Source organism: Bos indicus x Bos taurus, chromosome X (genome assembly GCF_003369695.1).
Source record: "Bos indicus x Bos taurus breed Angus x Brahman F1 hybrid chromosome X, Bos_hybrid_MaternalHap_v2.0, whole genome shotgun sequence".
Taxonomy (NCBI): domain Eukaryota; kingdom Metazoa; phylum Chordata; class Mammalia; order Artiodactyla; family Bovidae; genus Bos; species Bos indicus x Bos taurus.
The window spans coordinates 30,071,299-30,092,286 of record NC_040105.1 but is presented as its reverse complement, the minus strand read 5'-3'; the positions used below and the strand labels follow the sequence as shown (position 1 = coordinate 30,092,286).

The window sequence follows — 20,988 nt, the reverse complement described above, 5'->3', positions numbered from 1 at the left end:
AAGATTCTCCTTTTCTTAAAGATTGGAATACCTAAACTGCTAATATCATAACAACTTCAATAATCTTTGTCAATGTATATGTATAGATTATTCTTTACCTGAATTTATAATGAATAAAAATTTAAGGTAAATACAACAGACACAAACGTAAGCTGTGTCATGGTTTTGTTTATTAACATCAAAACAAACAGGGAAATCAGTTCAGTCATCCTTTCATTTCTCTTCTTCATTTACCTAGCTGTGCCACATATTTAATCCTGTGAAAAGAGATAAGCTTTATAGTTAAAAAATGTTCCTTTGCGTGATAGATTGTAGAAGGACACTTGGGTCCTTTCTCACAATGCTTAAATGCTTTCAGTGAGAGAACAGTAGGATAGTATAATGAATTATAAACTCCTGGAAAACCAGCTCCCCTTTTTACATATTTTTTTTCCTCCTATATTTTCCCTAACAAAAAAATGCATATAACAGGAGAAAGACCCCTAAATGCCTGCTGATTTTATTTTCTTTATAGGAAACTTTGATCCAAAAGCTATGAATAACTTTTATGACAACATAGAACCTGGTCCAGTTGTACCACCCAAGCCACCTAAAAAAGGTGAGTAGCAAAATGTCACAGACGTCACAGAAATGTATTTGAAAACCATTTTGGAGTTCATCTAAAAAGCTAAAGAAATTTCATTAGAGATAGCATTTTAAATGTTATGCTATTGATAAACTTTACTTTCTAAAAAACTACAAAACTAACTCTTGAGAGTTATTGTCAAGGGTAACTAAAATGGAATATATAATTTATTTTTTTTAAATAGCTTTCAGTTCAGTTCAGTCGCTCAGTCGTGTCCGACTTTTTGCAACCCCATGAACCACAGCACAACAGGCCTCCCTGTCCATCACCAACTCCTGGAATCCACCCAAACCCACATCCATTGAGTTGGTGATGCTGTCCAACCGTCTCATCCTCTTTCGTCCCCTACTTCTCCTGCCCTCAGTCTTTCCCAGCATCAGGGTCTTTTCCAATGAGTCAGCTGTTCACATCAAGTGGCCAGAGTATTGGAGTTTCAGCTTCAGCATCAGTCCTTCCAATGAATATTCAGGACTGATTTCCTTTAGGATGGACTGATTGGGTCTCCTTGCCATCCAAGGGACTCTCAAGAGTCTTCTCCAACACCAGAGTTCAAAAGCATCAATTCTTCAGTGCTCAGCTTTCTTTATGGTCCAACTCTCACATCCATACATGACCACTGGAAAAACTATAGCTTTGACTAGATGGACCTTTGTCGGCAAAGTAACATCTCTGCTTTTTAATATGCTGTATAGGTTGGTCACAGCTTTTCTTCCAAGGAGCAAATGTCTTTTAATTTCATGGCTGCAGTCACCATCTGCAGTGATTTTGGAGCCCAGAAAAATAAAGTCAGCCATTGTTTCCCCATCTGTTTGCCATGAAGTGATTGGACTGGATGCCATGATCTTAGTTTTCCGAATGTTGAGCTTTAAGCCAGCTTTTTCACTCTCCTCTTTCACTTTCATCACGAGGCTCTTTAGTTCTTCTTCACTTTCTGCCATAACGGTGGTGTCATCTGCATATCTCGGAGAAGGCAATGGCAACCCACTCTAGTACTCTTGCCTGGAAAATCCCATGGACGGAGGAGCCTGGTAGGCTGCAGTCCATGGGGTCACAAAGAGTTAGACACGACTGAGCGACTTCACTTTCACTTTTCACTTTCATGCATTGGAGAAGGAAATGGCAACCCACTCCAGTGTTCTTGCCTGGAGAGTCCCAGGGATGGCAGAACCTGGTGGGCTGATGTCTATGGGGTCACACAGATTCTGACACGACTGAAGCGACTTAGCAGCAGCACCATCTGCATATCTGAGGTTATTGATAATTTCTGCCCGCAATCTTGGTTCCAGCTTGTGCTTCCTCCAGCCCAGCGTTTCTCATGATGTACTCTGCATATAAGTTAAATAAGCAAGGTGACAGTATACAGCCTTGATGTACTCCCTTTCCTATTTGGAACCCTTCTGTTGTTCCATGTCCATTTCTAACTGTTGCTTCCTGAAACCTGCATACAGGTTTCTCAAGAGGCAGGTCAGGTGGTCTGGTATGCCCATCTCTTTCAGAACTTTCCACAGTTTATTGTGATCCACACAGTCAAAGGCTTTGGCATAGTCAATAAAGCAGAAATAGATGTTTTTCTGAAACTCTCTTGCTTGTTCTATGATCCAGAGGATGTTGGCAATTTGATCTCTGGTTCCTCTGCCTTTTCTAAAACCAGCTTGAACATCAGGAAGTTCACAGTTCACGTATTGCTGAAGCCTGGCTTGGAGAATTTTAAGCATCACTTTACTAGCGTGTGAGATGAGTGCAACTGTGTGGTAGTTTGAGCATTCTTTGGCATTGCCTTTCTTTGGGATTGGAATGGAAACTGACCTTTTCCAGTCCTGTGGCCACTGCTGAGTTTTCCAAATTTGCTGGCATACTGAGTGCAGCACTTTCACAGCATCATCTTTCAGGATTTGAAATAGGTCATTTGAAATAGGAATTCCATCACCTCCACTAGCTTTGTTCATACTGATGTTTCCTAAGGCCCACTTGACTTCACATTCCAGGATGTCCTGCTCTAGGTGAGTGATCACACCATCGTGATTATCTGGGTCGTGAAGATCTTTTTTGTACAGTTCTTCTGTGTATTCTTGCCACCTCTTCTTAACATCTTCTGTTTTTGTTAGGTCCCTACCATTTCTGTCCTTTATCGAGCCCATCTTTACATGAAATGTTCCCTTGGTCTCTCTAATTTTCTTGAAGAGATCTCTAGTCTTTCCCATTCTGTTGTTTTCCTCTATTTCTTTGCATTGATCGCTGAGAAAGGCTTTCTTATCTCTCCTTGCTATTCTTTGGAACTCTGCGTTCAGATGCTTATATCTTTCCTTTTCTCCTTTGCTTTTCGCTTCTCTTCTTTTCACAGCTATTTATAAGGCCTCCTCAGACAGCCATTTTGCTTTTTTGCATTTCTTTTCCATGAGGATAGTCTTGATCCCTGTCTCCTGTACAATGTCATGAACCTCTGTCCATAGTTTATTAGGCACTCTATCAGAATTAGTCCCTTAAATCTGTTTCTCACTTTCACTATAGTATAGTCATAAGTGATTTGATTTAGGTCATACCTGAATGGTCTAGTGGTTTTCTCTACTTTCTTCAATTTCTAGGATTGAGAGGCCACAAAAGAATCCTTGTGTATTTAACAGGTGGGCATAGCAATTAGATTGACACTAGGTGTCTCTTCATCAAGGGCAAAATAAATGCTACACAACCAAGATTTGGAGGAGTAACTTTTGCATACTCTTAAATCATTTCTGTGTGATATACTGAACTTCCAATTAATCATTTTCTTCTCCATTCTAGTAATTCTCAAGAATGTCGTGAACTGTGCATTTCATATCTTAATGTTTTTTTGCTTAATCTCTTTTTGCTTTAAGCAACTCAAGATAGACTGATCATGAAGACATAATATTGATACTGGAAAATGCATTACCTAAGGATGTAACATTTTATAATCTCAAAACTTAAAGCAGAATTGAAAATTCTACACAAATGATGTTACTTGCACTACAGTACTTAAATTTTGGTTGAACAGCTTTGTGTGCAACAAAGTGTTTTAAGTATTTCATTTATAGGTTGCAATGGAGTACATGTTATTTCCATTCTTTAATAGTACTATGGATATTTCAACTGACCTGAATTTAAAATAGCCTCCTGCTGTCTAAAAACAGTGTGAAAAGAATCTTAATGGATGACTACCACGTACCAGATTTGTGTCTATAGTGGTAATCCAATGAATTGATTCAAGGGCTGTCATGGAAGAATCACCCTATTTAAGGGATATATCCAGTGTGAACCACCTTATTAGCATAAATTCTATGGTTTGAAGGGCCCACCATATTTAATAAAAATACTTCTATCTCTTGGGAAATTTCAAGATTTTAGAGCTAATCTTCCAGGAGCTAGGGACAAAGCTAGACCTCTCTTTGAGCAAGGCCTGATTCTTTACAGTAGTACATAGAAGGAAATTTATAGCTTTAAATGCTCATGTAAGACAAGGAGATCTAATATCAGTGACATACAATTCTACCTAAGAATCAAGAAAAGAACCAAAGTAAGTGGAAGAAGGAAAATATAAGAACCATTGATGACATAAAAATAACAGAGAAAGTTATCAAAACCAAACATTTGATCTTTGAAGAATAAAAAAACAGGAAAAAACCAGATTACCAAAATCAGAAATGAAAAGATAGGATGAAATAACTGTTAATAGTTGTGTATGTAATTAAAGAAATTGAATCCATTATCAAAAGTTTCCCCACAATGAAAACTTCAGAACTGGATGGTTACACTAATGATCCCCATAGAAATCAAGTAGTTAATGAAGAGATAATACCAATCATACAAACTCTGAGGAAACAGAAGGAAGGAAAGCATCTAATTTTCTTATGAAACCAGTAGGACTCTGATTCCAAAACCTGATGCACATTACCTAACTCCCAAAAAGAAAACAAACTTACAGATCAAATCCTCATGAACATAAAAGCCAAAAAATGAATAAAATATTAACAATATAAAAAAAGATAATACATCATGACCAACTTGGGTTTAAGCTCAAGAATGCAGTGTTCAGAAAATAAAGGGAAAAAGCATACAGTCATTTCATTATACAGGAGAAAACATCTGATAGAATACAGTAGCCATTCCAGATGACATGATTATTTGTGAAGAAAATCTAGAGCTACCCAGAAATGAAAATTAGAATTAATAAGTGACACTTATTAATAAATTAACCAGAGATATGTACATTGACTATGATAAAACACTACCAAAAGAAATCAAACAATACCTAAATAGTCATAAACCATGTCTTTTTTAAAAATCAATATTGTTCAGATACCTATTCTTTTCATACTGATGAAATACCAATTTTAACTGTAACTTTTCTTTTTTTGGTATGCATTAATCTGATTCTGAAATTCATATGGAAATACACAAGACTTAGAATATCCAAGTGGAATATAGATGTTTATCCGAATAAGTTTGATAATTTGAGAGAAAGAAGGAAAGACACAGAAACCTTTTTAGACTAGACTTTGCAGTTAAGCAACACGTGTGTGTGTAAGCTCTTCAGCTGATTGAGAAAGTATCCCCCCCACCTTGACTTAACAGTGGAGAGGGCACTGACCTTGCTGTCATACAACTTTAGCACTGGTTCTGATTGTCTTGGCCACCTGACCTTGTTTATATCCAATTTGTACACCAATAGAGGTCATCAGTCCAAATATTTAGCTTCTTTACGGGGTTGTTGTAAGAGTCAGTGAGAAGGAGGTATGTGATGCTATAAAAGGGGTTACAAATCTAAGAAATAGAACTTATTCTTTAGCACCTAAAGGAGATGTTTACTCTGCTTCACAACACTTACATTGTGAAACACTGGTCTCCAAAGGTTGGTTGAACTAGAGGACTGCTTATAGGCTCAGAGCGGATTACAAAGTTTTAAATGTTTGTTTCTTAAGGTTAAATACTATGAAGTCTGCCTTTTTTGACTTTTGTGTATGTGTTAGTCACTCAGTCGTGTCCACCTGTTTGTGATCCCATGAACTGTAGCCCACCAGGCTCCTCTGACCACAGGATTTCCCAGGCAAGAATACTGGAGTGGGTTGCCATTTCCTTCTCCAGGACATCTTTCCAACCCAGGGATCAAATCCAGGTCTCCCACATTGCAGCCAGACTCTACTGTTTTCACTTAATACAAAACACTGCTTACTGATTACCTAAAAATTAATACAAACAGTATTCTAGCCAGAAATGGATATGCCTGCAGTCCATGTTGTGAGGGCTGCTGGACTTCTGCACACATAGGTAACTGGAATTTATGAACAACTGGGGAGTATGTGTTACCAGTACATAATATTACTTTCAGTTGGTTTTGATTTTTCAAGTACTATTTTGGTTCTTTATTTATGAAATGCTGTAGTCTACTGTTACCTTTAATGTGGATAGTGGACTTTAAACCCATAATTTTCTAGTAACTATTGGTTAATCAGGGAATTGGTAAAGTATAATGTCCCAAATTTTGTGTTCATACCGACATTTAATTATTAGCATTAAGTTTGCACCCTAACTCACTCGAACCTGGGAATTTGGTGAAATCAGGCATGCATTCCAAGTAATGAGAGAGGATGAAAAAACTTTTAAGAGCCATTCTGGATAGGCTGTAAAGGCAGTATTAAATACGGCCCTTGCCTTCCTGGGAGAACTAATGGTAACATCAAGTAACAAAGAATAAATACTGCATGTGTCCTGTGAAAGATTCTTGAGAGCCTGTCCACTCTCTTCTAATGAACGGCTTGATCCCTTCTTCCTGGCTTTGCTTCTTCTCATGCAGACTCATCAGACCCTTGCACAATTGAGAGGAAAGCCCGAAGAATTAGCGTGACCTCCAGAGTACAGGAGGACGTCCATGACACCCAGGCAGCAGCTGCAGATGGTTTGTACTTGTATGTCTAGACTTTGTGCAGTGTCCAAACACGTGTTAACCCATGTAGAGTTATCATAAGTAAAGGTCAACCTTTTTTTCCTTTAAGACATTACTCTTTACTGAGTTTCTAAAGCTGTGCAGTCCAATAGCAACAGAATTAGAGCCACATACATGATTTAAAATTTTCTCTTAGCCAAAGTTTTATAAGAGTGAACTGGGTTTTTTGTACCTTATTTCATACTTTTCAAAATTTGGTATATATTTTCTATTTACAGCACATCTCAATTCAGAGTGACTGCATATCAAGTGGCTAGGCCCACCATATTGGACAGATTCTTATAAAATAATAGTGTCTAGTCTTCCCAGGTGGCTCAGACAATAGAGTCTGCCTGCAATGCAGGAGACACAGGTTTGATCCCTGGGTCTGCAAGATCCCCTGGAGAAGGAAATGGCAATCCACTCCAGTATGCTGGCCTGGAGAACTCCATAGACGGAGAAGCCTGGCAGGTCCCAATCCATGGGGTTGCAAAGAGTTGGATATGACTGAGTGACTAACACACTCAACACAGAAAATAAGGCCACACTTGATACTTCTTAAATTCCCCTAAATGCAGAAATAGTATACAACTAGGTAAAAAGGTCTCCACCATAGGAACAAACCAAGCATGAAACTACATTGTACTTCATATAATTACAGAACAAATCCTTTCTTTGCCTACTTGGCATAGTTCCAGTTATTTGAAAAATAACTTTTCTATGAGGTTATCTGTAAAACTATAGAAAATGTTGAGAATTTTTTACAGTTTGAGTTGTATCCTTTTGATCAGTTTCTCCTATGTTCCCATTATTATATAAACAATATGGATTAACCTGTAAGTTGCTAACTTTTGACATTTGTAAGACAGTCATTTTTATGAAAAATTGGCCAATTAAGTTTAATCCATTTAAAAATAGTCTTAAAGGAAACGTTCAGTTCTTATTTGTATATAAATATGCATATTCTTTAGATGTTTTGTTTTCCATGAGGCATGAGACATCTTTGCTTTTTAATATTCCATAAAACATTTCACACCTTAAATCAAATGAAAGCAAACATCTTTGGGATTTTACATGCTTTTATTTAAGCAGTTTCCCGACAATGACTGTTAGTTGCTCATCAGTGTCCGACTCTTTGTGACCCCTTGGACTGATTGTAGCCCTCCAGGCAAGAGTACTGGAGCGGGAACCTATTCCCTTCCCCAGGGTGTCTTTCCGACCCAGGGATCAAACCTGGGTCTCCTGCATTGCAAATGGATTCTTTACCATCTGAGCCACCAGGGAATGTGGTGCTAGTGGTAAAGAACCCACCTGCAATGCAGGAGACCCAAGAGACACTGGTTTGATCCCTGGGTCAGGAAGATTGCTTGAAAGAGATTTAAGGCATGGCACTCCAGGAACCCACTCCAGGATTCTTGCCTGGAGAATTCCATGGACAGAGGAGCCTAGCGAGTTACAGTCCCTAGGGTCACAGAGAGTCGGACACAACTTAAGTGACTTAGCACACAAGCATGCACCCTATGATGAAATGAGCAGTGTCTTTTTTTTAGGACCAACAATAATTCTTAGATGCCTTTTACATATTTTTTGATTAGTTAGTTCTGCATGACTTGCTGTTCCAAATTACATTGTTATAGTATTGAAGAGTAACAGAACATGCCATCCCAAAATATGCCTCTTTGGCATTAGGATTATTCTGAGCAACTGCAGATACTAGAAAGCTCAGAAAACAGAATATTAGTTATACCCTTTTGTAAGGGACATTTACATTTATAAAGGCAGTCTCCTTCTGTGTCTCTCTTGTGACTCTAAATGACAAGAGCATCAATGGAGAAGGCACTGACTTAAATCTGCATAACAAACCTTGTGCTTATTTACTCTGCTTTTCCTGGTAAACTCCATACACACTCCAATCTCTTCTGTCTTAGCTGAAGATGCTAAGATTTCAGCCATCTCAGCAAGTTACTCAGTTTTCCTGGGTATCACTCATGTATACAGGAGTATACATGTTAATAAACTTTAATCTTTTATTGCAGGGGTGTCTCAGCCAAGAACTGAGAAAGGTAGAGGAAAAAGAATTTTTCTCCCCTACAGTCAAAACAGTGAAGAGAGCCCCAGGTACCCTAGATTAGTTAGTTTAAAAGATTTTCCAGTTATTTCTGTAGGTTAGAAAAAAGGAGTTTGAAAAACCTTTATATATTAAACATTTGCATTGCCACAATCTAAAACTGAAAGCTGTGTTTGGAGTTAGCACAGAAAGATGGAATATAACAGTTTATGGGTTTAACATCTGAACTTTTCTGACTATGATAAATTCTTCACAAAATAACAAGTTGCCTGCCCTAGAAAAGCATAAAGACTACTATTCAAGAGAGGACCTTTAATGGAAATGGCATACAGCACATTTTTCCTCAAACAGAAGCTTCAACAGAAGTGTCTTTTATTCCTCCATATAAGACAACAGATACAACTATTATACTTACATCTTTAGGAGTCATGAGCCTGTCGATGCAAAAAAAAAAAAAATAGTTGATCTGCAGAACAAATGAAAAATTTTATTTGAGCTAACCTGAGAATTATAATCTGGGAGAGAGTCTTTGAGAAAGTACTGAGGACCGTTCCATCCATTTGAGGTCAAAGCACAGTTATAAGGAGGAACACCATTGGGTTCATAAGCAAACATGTGAACAGTTATTAAATTAATTGGCATACTGGCCTGGCCCAGCATCTTGGATCAACTGTCTACTTCCTGCGTGTCTTCTCCTCATCCTGGTGATCTGGTAGCACTGGTCTTCATCCATTTGGGGTGTCAGAAGTAGGAGTTGCAGAGCCTGATACAGCCCCTTCCAGTGTGGCTATAAAGAATCCTTTATCTAATGTATTTTCCAGTATGCATACTCTCCTTGTTGCAGGTCATGGGGCATTTGATCTTCATCCAAAGATAGATTACTGAAACAACCTTTACAGTAATTAGTCTTGGGCAATAAATACAAAAACCTCAAAGACAACATGAGAACATAATGTCCTTAGTAGAATTTTTCCCTCTAAAATTACCCTCATTTGTATAGAATATCGCCAAATTAAGATTTGCAAAATAAGTCTGGCTTCAGTAAACTTGCTTGAAAGTCATAATTAGCTTGAAGGGAAGGGTTTCTTTATATATGGAAAATACAAGTTCAAACCCAAAATATTTCAGAGGGAAAAATATTATATTCATCAATTCACTGAGTCCTATGTGACTAATCTTTGATTTTGTTATTCTGTTAATCAGATTTAAGAAGCCATCAAGCTTGTCATTCTTCTAATTTCTTACCCAGTTCAGTGGTATGATCTGAAAGTTATTAGAAGCCTATCTATACCAATCAGAAAGTCCTCTCTATATATCTTCTTGAAGATGAAGCTTTTTTTTGCAGAAATCATCAGAATAAAGCAGTAAAGGTCTCTACAGGACTTAAAAAGGCATCTTTAAAAGATCTGACTACAATGCAAATGAACAAAAATTTTCCTATTTCTGTGGCATTACCATGATTTATGATAATTATGACTGATAACATTTTGTTAGTGTGTACCATGTACCAGGTTTTTAGGAACTCAATATAATTTCTACATCTACCCATATAATATAACCTAAGAAGATTTGTCACCATTTGACCACGCTCCCCATGTAATTTAATATATCAGATAAGCCTAATTAATTTATTATCTCTTCTTTGATAAGTAGAGGAAACATTTCTCTTGAGGTGTTCCAGGAGCCCTTTGGAAAAACCTCAGAGTTATCTAAGAAGTCAAAAGAATTTCACTTAGAATGTGATCTTAAGGAATTTTGTCAAAAATATTAAGGTCTCAAAGCACTTAGTCACAAACAGGATCACGAGTAGTTCGTGATCATGCTTCACGATTATTGTGAAGCAATACTTATTTTCCCTTAGTCAAAATGACAATAAAAGGTTTCAAAACCAAATACAGAAAGGTATAACAGATTGCTTAAAATGTAAAGGAACTTTACAATATGTTATCAGAAGCAGATTAATATTAGAAGAAAATTTTGAAAACCAAATTCAGGTTTTGTACCATTTTTCCCTTTAATATTAAAATTCATATACTCAAATTTACTTAGTCCTGACCACCCATAGAATTCCATTCTTAAGATTCTTTTCTCATAAACTTTCTTCAACTTTCTATATTCATATTAATTTGTTCCTTATTTTCTTTCCCATTTAGAAATAACCAGCTTTATGACAAAATTACTTCCCATTCCATTAACAAAACACATTTTCATTTCTTATACCTTTTTCTTCCTTGCATACAAAGATGTTTTCCTTATTAGAAACCTTCAGTTCAGTTCATTCGCTCAGTCGTGTCTGACTCTTTGCGACCCCATGAATCGCAGCACACCAGCCCTCCCTGTCCATCACCAACTCCCGGAGTTCACTCAGACTCACGTCCATCGAGTCAGTGATGCCATCCAGCCATCTCATCCTCTTCGTCCCCTTCTCCTCCTGCCCCCAATCCCTCCCAGCATCAGAGTCTTTTCCAGTGAGTCAACTCTTTGCATGAGGTGGCCAAAGTACTGGAGTTTCAGCTTTAGCATCATTCCTTCCAAAGAAATCCCAGGGCTGATCTCCTTCAGAATGGACTGGTTGGATCTCCTTGCAGTTCAAGGGACTCTCAAGAGTCTTCTCTAACACCACAGTTCAAAAGCATCAATTCTTCGGCGCTCAGCTTTCTTCACAGTCCAACTCTCACATCCATACATGACCACTGGAAAAACCATAGCCTTGACTAGACGAACCTTTGTTGGCAAAGTAATGTCTCTGCTTTTGAATATGCTATCTAGGTTGGTCATAACTTTCCTTCCAAGCAGTGTCTTTTAATTTCATGGCTGCAGTCACCATCTGCAGTGATTTTGGAGCCCAAAAAAATAAAGTCTGACACTGTTTCCACTGTTTCTAGCAAAAACTTAAGAAACAAGTAATTATGAACTGGTTTGCCAATCAGGAAATGCTGGCATGACAAACTGGACATATACGATAACCCAGTTTCTTTTTGTTGTTGTTGTTTATTAACACAAGCCTCTTAAGATAAATAGAAGAGATTTGGGGCATGTTAAAGGATTGTGGGCTTTGGACTGTTTTGGAGCCACACCTCTGGTTCTGTAAAAACTTGTTTTGTAAAACAAGCACAGCTCTTTTTAATTTCTCAAAGGAGTGCATGGCCAGCTTAATGACATCAAAGGACTGATACGCCCATCCACCTTTGGTAGAATGTTTCTCATTTCCTCATTTAACTTAGTGTGTGCATGCATGCCCATTCATTCAATCATATCTGACTCTTCTGCAGCTCCATGGACTGTAGCCCACCCAGCTCTTCTGTCCATGGGATTTCTCAGACAAGAATACTGGAGCTGGTTGCCATTTGCTTCTCCAGGAGATCTTCCCGACCCAGGGATCAAACCCATATCTCTTGTGTCTCCTGCATTGGCAGACAGATTCTTTGCTACTCAGCCACCTGAGAAAGCCCCATTTAGTTTGGGGAGAAGTCAAAAAAAAAATCCAGTCAGGCTCTGAATATCAGATACATATCAGTTTAGTCAGAAGTGGCCTCCCATTTTGATTATCTGTTTACAAAAACTTTTGAGGGTCCACCCTGGGTTTAAGAAATTCTTTACCTAGAGCACTCAGTTCAGTCTTTGATATGAAGATGCTTACATACAGTCTTAGGTGGTCTCATTTCTAATAACCATTCAATACTTTCTTCAGAGTGGAAGGGTAACTCAGAGAATTACTAGAATACAAAGACTCAAAGGACAGAGGAGAGCATAATTATGTCAGCTTATAAAGTTTTTGTTTAGGTACCTTTCATTGAGGTTATTTGGGGAGTTTTGAAGCCTTTGGGGGCTTCTGCATACCAATTAAATACCTATTAATACAGTATTTCAGGATGAGAGCTCTCTAAAATGTTAACAATTTAGAAGACTTACCAACTTAAAGGATCCAAGGAGCTAGCCCTATATTTTCTCCTGCTAACCTCAGTTTGGAAAAGAGAACGACTCTCATCACTTTTATTTCCAGTAAAGGGATCCAGGAGAGAGTGACATGACAAGCCTATTCTGCTAGGCTTTCTTTCAGTGCAGTTTTGGAGTGCCCAAGAATCCCACCTTGGCCATTCCAGGGTGGGATTTCCTTTAATTCCTATTTAATTACTTGTAAGCATACAGAAATCCAGCTGGTATCCCAATAGGTTGCTGTCCACCTGGAAGCTGTTGGGCCTGAGGCACAGTTTCCCAGTATTGATTTAGTGGTCGAATTTCAATATGCATATAATCTGAACTTTCTGAGGACTCTGTGGTGGATCAGATAGATGCTGCTTCTCACTGTAGTTCCCCAAAGAGTTGCCCTTGGCTCAGTTTCTTCCTCTTGACAGTCTACTATGCCTATGGGTCATCAGAGCACTGGATGATTTATCCTTACTGTGTGCATCCTTAGAAGAGCAGTGTTTAATTTACGGTTATAGTGGAGTTCTGCTGCTGCACCACCACTGCCAGTCACAAGGATTGATCTTCAGACACTAACGCTAGGTTGTCAGTCACCCGAGAACACCACGTGGCTGAAAGGAGCAAGTGTCCTGTGTTCTTAGGAGCTAAATAATGCAGTCTCTGTTTTACTCCCAGAAGTTTTTTTCCAGCCATATAGCAACTTTTTTCTTTTTAATTTAGGCCAGTTTACCAAAAACACAACCACCTGTGTTTCCCTGTGTCTCCTGCCCAAGATCCCCTCCATCCTTGTGTAGGAAATGCATGTGGGACTCTTAAAAGAGTCCAGGTCTTAAAAACAGCTCAAATAAAATTTTTAGGATTATCAAGGCAATAAGATCCAGATATCAGAAGAACTCACTGAAACACCTAAGAAGTACCAAGAAGCTGGTGGGGCTTAATGGGTCCATGCTGGTATCGAGTGCTGATTTGGGGTAGACTCCAGCTGTCCTCATGGGTGTATCTGATATCCTGCCAGCTTCACTATGCATATATCAATGAAAAAATCAGTAGTTGATCTCAGAAAGAAATGGAAAATTTTATTTGAACCCACCTGAGGATTATAACCTGGGAGACAGAAAGCTGTGAGGACTTAGAAGTCCAAGTACAGTTCTGCAAGTTTTAGACAAAGGATTATAATGTGTCAGATAATGTGTCAACAGTTCATACAATCCAGAACTGCATGTACAAAGTGAGGAGTGGGTCATCCTGACCCTTTACAAGATTAAGAAGGAATGGTATCTCCTAAGGAGATTGGGTTGATACAAATGGACAGTACATGCTAAAGGGGAAGGAGGAAGCCCAAACAGGCAGAAAATAATTTTCTATTTAGGGGGCATGCCATAAAATACAACTATTACTTCATCAAGCTATAAGATACAAGGTGGATGCTAATGGGCAGTTAAAAGCAACAGTTGAAGCCAGAGTCAACAAACCCATCTCCTTTTTATAGTCACGAATAGGCTGGAAAAGCCAGTGTTTTTCTGTTCTACTGGAAGGTTGAGAACACCTTCCTGATTGAGCCTCAGCCTTACTATACCTGCAAAAAGGTTCAGGGTCTAAAACTCAGTTCTCGTTACCTCTTGGGGAATAGTCACACAGCGATTTGTCATTAAAGACCAACTGATAAAGCACATTTCCAATGGACCAGTGTGCTTAACCCCAGATGGTAACTGATTAAAGCTTCCCCAGATCTCAGTTTCTTTTGTCACCTGCTTAGGAAGGCTGCTTACCTTAGATCTTAATTCCATTTGCAGTTTTTAGTGAGGATTTCTAGGTGTATGGGTAGATTTCCCCAGCCTGCTGACCTTGTTCAGATTCCAGGGTGGTTTTCCAGCTGGAACTTGGGAGCCTGCCAGTCCCTAAACCCACTTTCAGTAGGTACTGTTCATGGAAGGCAACTCTAAAAGCAAAGAACCTTTTTGAGTACAAGGCCAGAGAGAATGAGGACCTAGGAGGAATATAAATTTTAAGTTTTTTGTAAATCCTGAGGACCACCATAAGGCTGCCAGAATTTTATATTGCCAAGTATAGACATGTTTAATAACTCACATCTGAAAGATCTTTCAGTTTATTGACAAAAGGCAGGGAAGAACTGAGGATAAAAGTCATATTGAATGAATTTAGCTTCATGAAAAACGACAGTCTTTTATATTTCTGTTTTAACCTTTCTGGGAGAAACTTTTATGAACTGTCACACCATTGACAAACCATTATTAAAAACATGAATATTTTGGAGCTGAAAGTCTCAAGGAAGAAGGCACAGATTTTATGAGATGTTTGATATAGTATGGCTAGTACTGTGGGTGGTGGGAGTCACTGGCAGGCTGAGGTGGTGAGGGAGAACTTAGAAGGTAGAATTTAACATGCTGTATAACATTTTTCCATTTGACTGGAATAGAGCATAACTGTCCACTAGAGACAATAAACTTGGAAGGTAGTCTGTGCTGGACTTCTAGCTACTTAGAGGAATAAAATAAATTGTTGAGAACAAATTAGATTGTGTATCCTAAACTTACTGTTTGGTTCTGCATTTCTAGCAGCTGTGCCAACAACTTGGCTTTCTCGTTTCACAAAACCTTTTCCCTTGCTTTTGGTGGGGGGTAATTTTCAATTTCCATTTGGATTATACTTCGAAAAAAAATTCAGTCTATTTTCTGTTTTCTCTCTCTCATCCCTGACTTCTCTTAGAGCACCCAGGTAGCTCCAAACAGAGTCCTCGGACACAACCGCGAGATGAAGACTATGAAGGGGCTCCGTGGAATTGTGATAGCTGCACCTTTCTGAACCACCCCGCACTAAATCGCTGTGAGCAGTGTGAGATGCCACGGTACACTTGAATTCCCAAGAGTCTGCACTAGGTTGAGAGTGTAACTTTGAGCACCCGTTAGAAGAAAAGGAAACCTGGGGAATCTGTTCATCTACCCGGCCTTTTCATTTCAGACGACATGGGGTGGGGGGTGGGGAGAAGGACACTGTAGCCACTTGTGCTCAATAAAGGAAAAATGGGGAAGGTTTATCCCCCCAAGTCTTAACTCAGTGCAGTTAGAGATAGAAAGGGATACTTGAAATGGGGAAAGGATTCACTCCTGAAAGAATGTACACAGAGAAGTCAAGAGCTCTTCTGTGAAACCCCAATCATTCAAGTTACTGCTGAGTGACCCTTATTTTATAAACTAGAACTTTGAATCTTGGTGTAACATGTTACAGTTTATGCAGCCAAACTGTGAATTGCCAGAGCAGACTTACCTGGTCACAGATCTCTGGAAAACCCAGGCTCCCCAGGCTTCTTCCTGTTGCTTCCTACTGAGGAAAAGGACGGGAAAAGCACTCAGAGGATGTTTTTGGTGGGGGGCAAAACAATAAGGGTATTTGTAATTGCTGCTTTTTTCAGGGGTAATTTCAAACACAGAAACAAGATGTTTTAAAATGTGACTTGTAGCAGTCAGGAATTCGGCATATCGTGCCCTTTGTTTGAAAGTACAATCAGAGGTGATAATATTCCTTTTGCTTGTACAATGATTCATCAAGCTATATCAACACTGGTAACTAAGACCTAATTATGCCGCAGAATAGATAGATTTTTTAAGTTACTGCATGCTTTTATTAGGCCACTGGTTTTTAAAATAACCAACAAGTCCTTATAAATTCTGATTTTATGAATGACCTTCTCGTAAAACTGCGCTTTGCCAATAGCATAGTGAATGTATGCCGAATGTAAATCCATTCCAAAATCCACTTGGAATCTTGAGCTCAGCTGTGGTTCTATAAGAAACGTTTGCAGTTCATAGAGCCGTCCCGCCTTCCGATTTTGTGATGAGTTCATGATGTTTACAGCACAGAGAATACTTGTGCCATAATCCTAATCTAGCTGAAAAAAATTACTATTACTTGTTCAATAAAGATGTATTTGCACATATGTTAACAAATCAGTGTGAGGAAAATTATAGCTAGCCAATATCATAAAGTTGCACACTGCGCTATTTGGGGAGGAAGAAAAGGCTAGTCAAGAAATAAGATTAGGAGAAAGGTGAATACAAAGGACTTTGAAATTTAGAACTTAATTTTTACCATACTGTATTCAGAGATGATACTAAGTTTGTTCAGATAGTTCAGATGATACTAAAGCACTCTTTATTTATGAAATTAGAAACTTAGGGTATAAATAACTGAAGAGATACAAAATCATTTGATTCACTAAAGTGCACCACCAGAAAATTATTAATAGGACACTGAATTAGGGCGGTTGACGTTTCTTCCAAGCTCAGAATTGGATTTTGGAATCTCCCCTTATTTGGGTACATGTAAACAGCAATAAAATTGGTAAGTTTCCTAATCCTAAAGGATTTTACCTCAGGTTATCACCTGAGGAGTATCTGCTCTCCCATACCAGCTGTCCCCCTTCTCTTTCACTCACACACAGGCACGCACGCTCGCTTCAAGCTGTCATTATATGCTAATTTAGCAGTAATCTCTGGCAGATCTGGAAAAACAAGCTGCACTTAATAGCATAATGAAACCAAAGGCATAACAACTTATCATAGCTTTCCATCAAAATCACAATTTCACACTGTACCTGCAGCTCTGAAAACATTTTTTTCATATGTGGAAAATGTCCTGAAAGTATCTACTTGTCTCACAGAGTCAGCGTGGCTATGTAATTACACTGATAAAACATCTCTCATATAACAACTGTGGCAAAACTGTGAAAATAAAGGTGAGAAAGCAGACGGGCTTAAAAGCGTTGACCTGCAAATAGCACTCATTCTCTAAAAGCTTTTGTAGCACTGGTGTCTGTCAGTCTCCAGTAAGTCTATCAGTCCTACTGTTCTGTAATAATGCCAATGCCTTTGCCTTTGTATGGTTTCATCTCTCTGTAGAGATGGTAAACCCCACTTGGTATTAAGTAACAATATAGGGTAAAAATACATATATTGCTTGATGTTCTAGCTAAAGGTTTACCCAGTATTCTTAGTGATATGCTGAAGTGGCAGCAGTTAACTTGGCAGTTGTCAGTTGAGGGTGAAGGTAGCATGTATGAAAACAGTTTGATGCTTTATTAAAACCATGTAGATGACTTTAAAACTATTGCATGAACATACATCCAGGTTATTGAACTGTTATCACACAGTAGATGCATGGTTCCAGTCCCTTGGTGATCTATCTAGTAAATTATTGTTTTCACCTGCCAGGAAAAATGAGATACCAGTCTTATTTGATAGGTGTAGAGGGTGGGGTTTGAGACATCAGAGATTGATGTTTAAGGGAGTTTTGTATACGTTCATTTCTGGTTCTGCACATGTTTCATACACCAACATAGGCTGTAGTCAGTTTTTAAAATCAGCAAAATTACTTGACACCGATACATTTGATATATTTAACTATGTCCCATGTATAGACTACTTCTGGCTTGTGACCAGTTTGAACAAGAATTCTGTCACCTTTAAAGATGCCTTTTAGGAAGGATCTGGCTGCTGAGGTGCCTATGCTTTTTGGATCAGTTGGTGCACTTCTTGTTCCTAGTAAAAAGGTGTTTTCTTAAATTACAACCAGTTTGATGTATCTGGTAACATAGACCTGACTATACATTTTATATTATTTCACTGTTCTGTAAACTGAGTTTTTTGAAAGCACATTTGTCATTTTGTCCAAGTACATTGCCCCTTACATTTTGAGGTAGGTCTTAAAAGTTTAAAGTGGCAAAAGAGGAGCCAGAAACTTTCTAAGACTTGTAAAATGTTTCAAATAATGACCTTGTTTGAGAGAGTTAGAGGCGTGGTGTTTTAAACAAAAGAAATTCATTGTAATAAAGGTAGTTTTAGAGCAGATTAATGATGGTGGGGAAAGTGTTGCTAATTTGTTTATTTCCCTGAAAAAATGGGAGTGTGATGAGCAGTTTAATAATTTTTAAGGAGCTGGTCTCAACTTTAGTACTTATAATTATTATAAGAAATCAATGTTTCCTTAAATTTTGACATTGCTTTGTCCCGGTTATCTAAGGTTCATATTCCAACTTTCTGTGGCAACTGAACTTTATATAGTATTTTAAAAGGTAACTAATGCTTTTGACAGTATAAACAAAAAGCAAGAATATAAGGCCTAGAAAAATTGTCCTTCGAAAATATCAATGATGTACCCTGGAATGTGAAGATGTCCCCTTATAGTTTAAATTGATTTATTTGAATATTGTAATCACTCTTCAGACTTTGAATGAGTCGTTACAGTGTGTATCTGTATATCTGTAGAGAAAAATGACAACCGAAATGTAACTTTAAAATCAATAAATTTGGCACTGTCTGTTGCACCACTACTGTATCTTTTTGAAAGAATTAACAGTATTTTCTTATTGTAAAAGGTAATTCTGATGATTCCACATTCACCAGACATGTATTTTTTTTTTCCTGTACTATTTGCATCCCCAAATATTTAATACAAGTAGGTTTTGCACGGCTTGAGCATTCAGAGATTAACAGAATGACAACTCAATTTTAATTTCTAAAGCCATGAAATGTTGCTTTGAGACTGAACAATTCTGAATTCTTATTTATAATGACACCCAATATCCATGTTTCCCTACTGTAAAAGAACTGATCAGTTTCTTGCCTACAACAGCAAGAACTTATTAAATCTTGTAAATACCGTGTCTCTTTTAGATTTCTGTGTATGCTGTGAATCAGATTATTTTGAGGTGAAATTGTATTAAGACAAAGGCATTTGAAAAGGCTATGCATGCATCAAACCTCCAAACAGTACATATTCGGAAAGTCAACGATTCCTGCGAAATAAATTAATAAAGTAAAAGCAAACACTACATTCTGTATCCTTTCTGTGTAGCTAGAAATGATTTATAATATCAAACCAGTCTAGTTCCTACATTCATATTTCTGGACTGAAATATGCTGTCTCAGAAACCTCATCTTTCATCACATCTCTGTTCTTCTGTTAGAAAATGTACTCATGTTATTTTTGGGGTATTAAGTATTTGTACATTACTGTAACTTAGAAATTAGTTAAAAGTATAAATAAGCAAATTTTATATAAAAGGTGGCATATGTTAAGAATTTACATTTTTCATGCACTCCACATTAATACATGTTACTTACAAAAGAATGACTGGTTCTTTTTCTTTATATCATTTGTAGTTAGTTTTTCAAAGGGAAATAATCACCCTCCTAATCTCTATAGTCACCCTTCCCAACTTGTGCACAGAGAATATTGCAGATGAATTTTTGAAGATAGCTTTTTCAATGATTAGGCTTATTTTAAAGTTGGAATCACTTCCACTACATTTTTTACATATATGAAATTGGCAGACATACATACACAAGTTCAGTTCAGTCGCTCAGTCGTGTCTGACTCTGCAACCCCATGGACTGCAGCACGCCACACCTCCCTGTCCATCACCAACTCCTGTTGTTTAACTCATGTCCATCCCACCATCTCATCCTCTGTTGTTCCCTTCTCCCGCCTTCAATCTTTCCCAGCATAAGGGTCATTTCCAGTGAGTCAGTTCTTCACATCAGATGGCCAAAGTATAGGAGTTTCAGCTTCAGCATCAGTCCTTCCAATGAATATTCAGAACTGATTTCCTTTAGGATGGACTGGTTGGATCTCTTTGCAGTCCAAGGGACTCTCAAGAGTCTTTTCCAACACCACAGTTCAAAAGCATCAGTTCTTCGGCACTCAGCTTTCTTTATAGTCCAACTCTCACATCCATACATGACTACTGGAAGAACTATAGCCTTGACTAGATGGACCTTTGTTGGCGAAGTAATGTCTCTGCTTTTTAATATGCTATCTAGGCTGGTCATAGCTTTTCTTCCAAGGAGCAAGCCTCTTTTAATTTTATGGCTGCAGTCACCATCTGCAGTGATTTGGGAGTCCAAAAAAACAGTCTGTCACTGTTTACATTGTTTCCCCATCTATTTGCCATGAAGTGATGGGACTGGATGCCATTATCTTCATTTTCTGAATGTTGAGTTTTGAGCCAACTTTTTCACTCTTCTCTTTCACTTTCATGAAGAGGCTCTTTAGTTCTTCACTTTCTGCCATAAGGGTGGTGTCATCTGTCATCTGCATCTGATATTTCTCCCAGCAATCTTGATTCCAGCTTCTGCTTCCTCCAGCCCAGCGTTTCTCATGATGTACTCTGCATGTAGGGTAAATAAGCCAGGTGACAATATACAGCCTTGATGTACTCCTTTTCCTATTTGGAACCAGTCTGTTGTTCCATGTCCAGTTCTAACTTGCTTCCTGACCTGCATACAGATTTCTCAGGAGACAGATCATGTGGTCTGGTATTCCCATCTCTTGAAGATGGGAATACAGTTTCTTGTGATCCACACAAAGGCTTTGGCATAGTCAATAAAGCAGAAGTAGAAACCACAGTCACAAAAC

At 38.2% G+C, this 20,988-nt stretch overlaps 1 protein-coding gene across 7 annotated transcripts in view; it reads left to right on the top strand.

The window, feature by feature from the left end:
- TAB3 (TGF-beta activated kinase 1 (MAP3K7) binding protein 3) overlaps positions 1-19,402 on the top strand; it is a 93,304-nt gene extending 73,902 nt beyond the window's left edge. For 4 of the 7 annotated variants that reach the window (XM_027533029.1, XM_027533028.1, XM_027533027.1 and 1 more), the window contains 3 exons: positions 515-598; positions 6,432-6,533; positions 15,283-19,402. In XM_027533029.1, the coding sequence (XP_027388830.1) occupies positions 515-598; positions 6,432-6,533; positions 15,283-15,431 (335 nt within the window). In that variant the 3' untranslated portion in view covers positions 15,432-19,402. Of the gene's footprint in view, positions 1-514; positions 599-6,431; positions 6,544-15,282 lie in introns of all 7 variants that reach the window. The other 3 variants (XM_027533031.1, XM_027533030.1, XM_027533033.1) reach the window with 3 other exon arrangements.
- Positions 19,403-20,988: the final 1,586 nt, after the last annotated feature.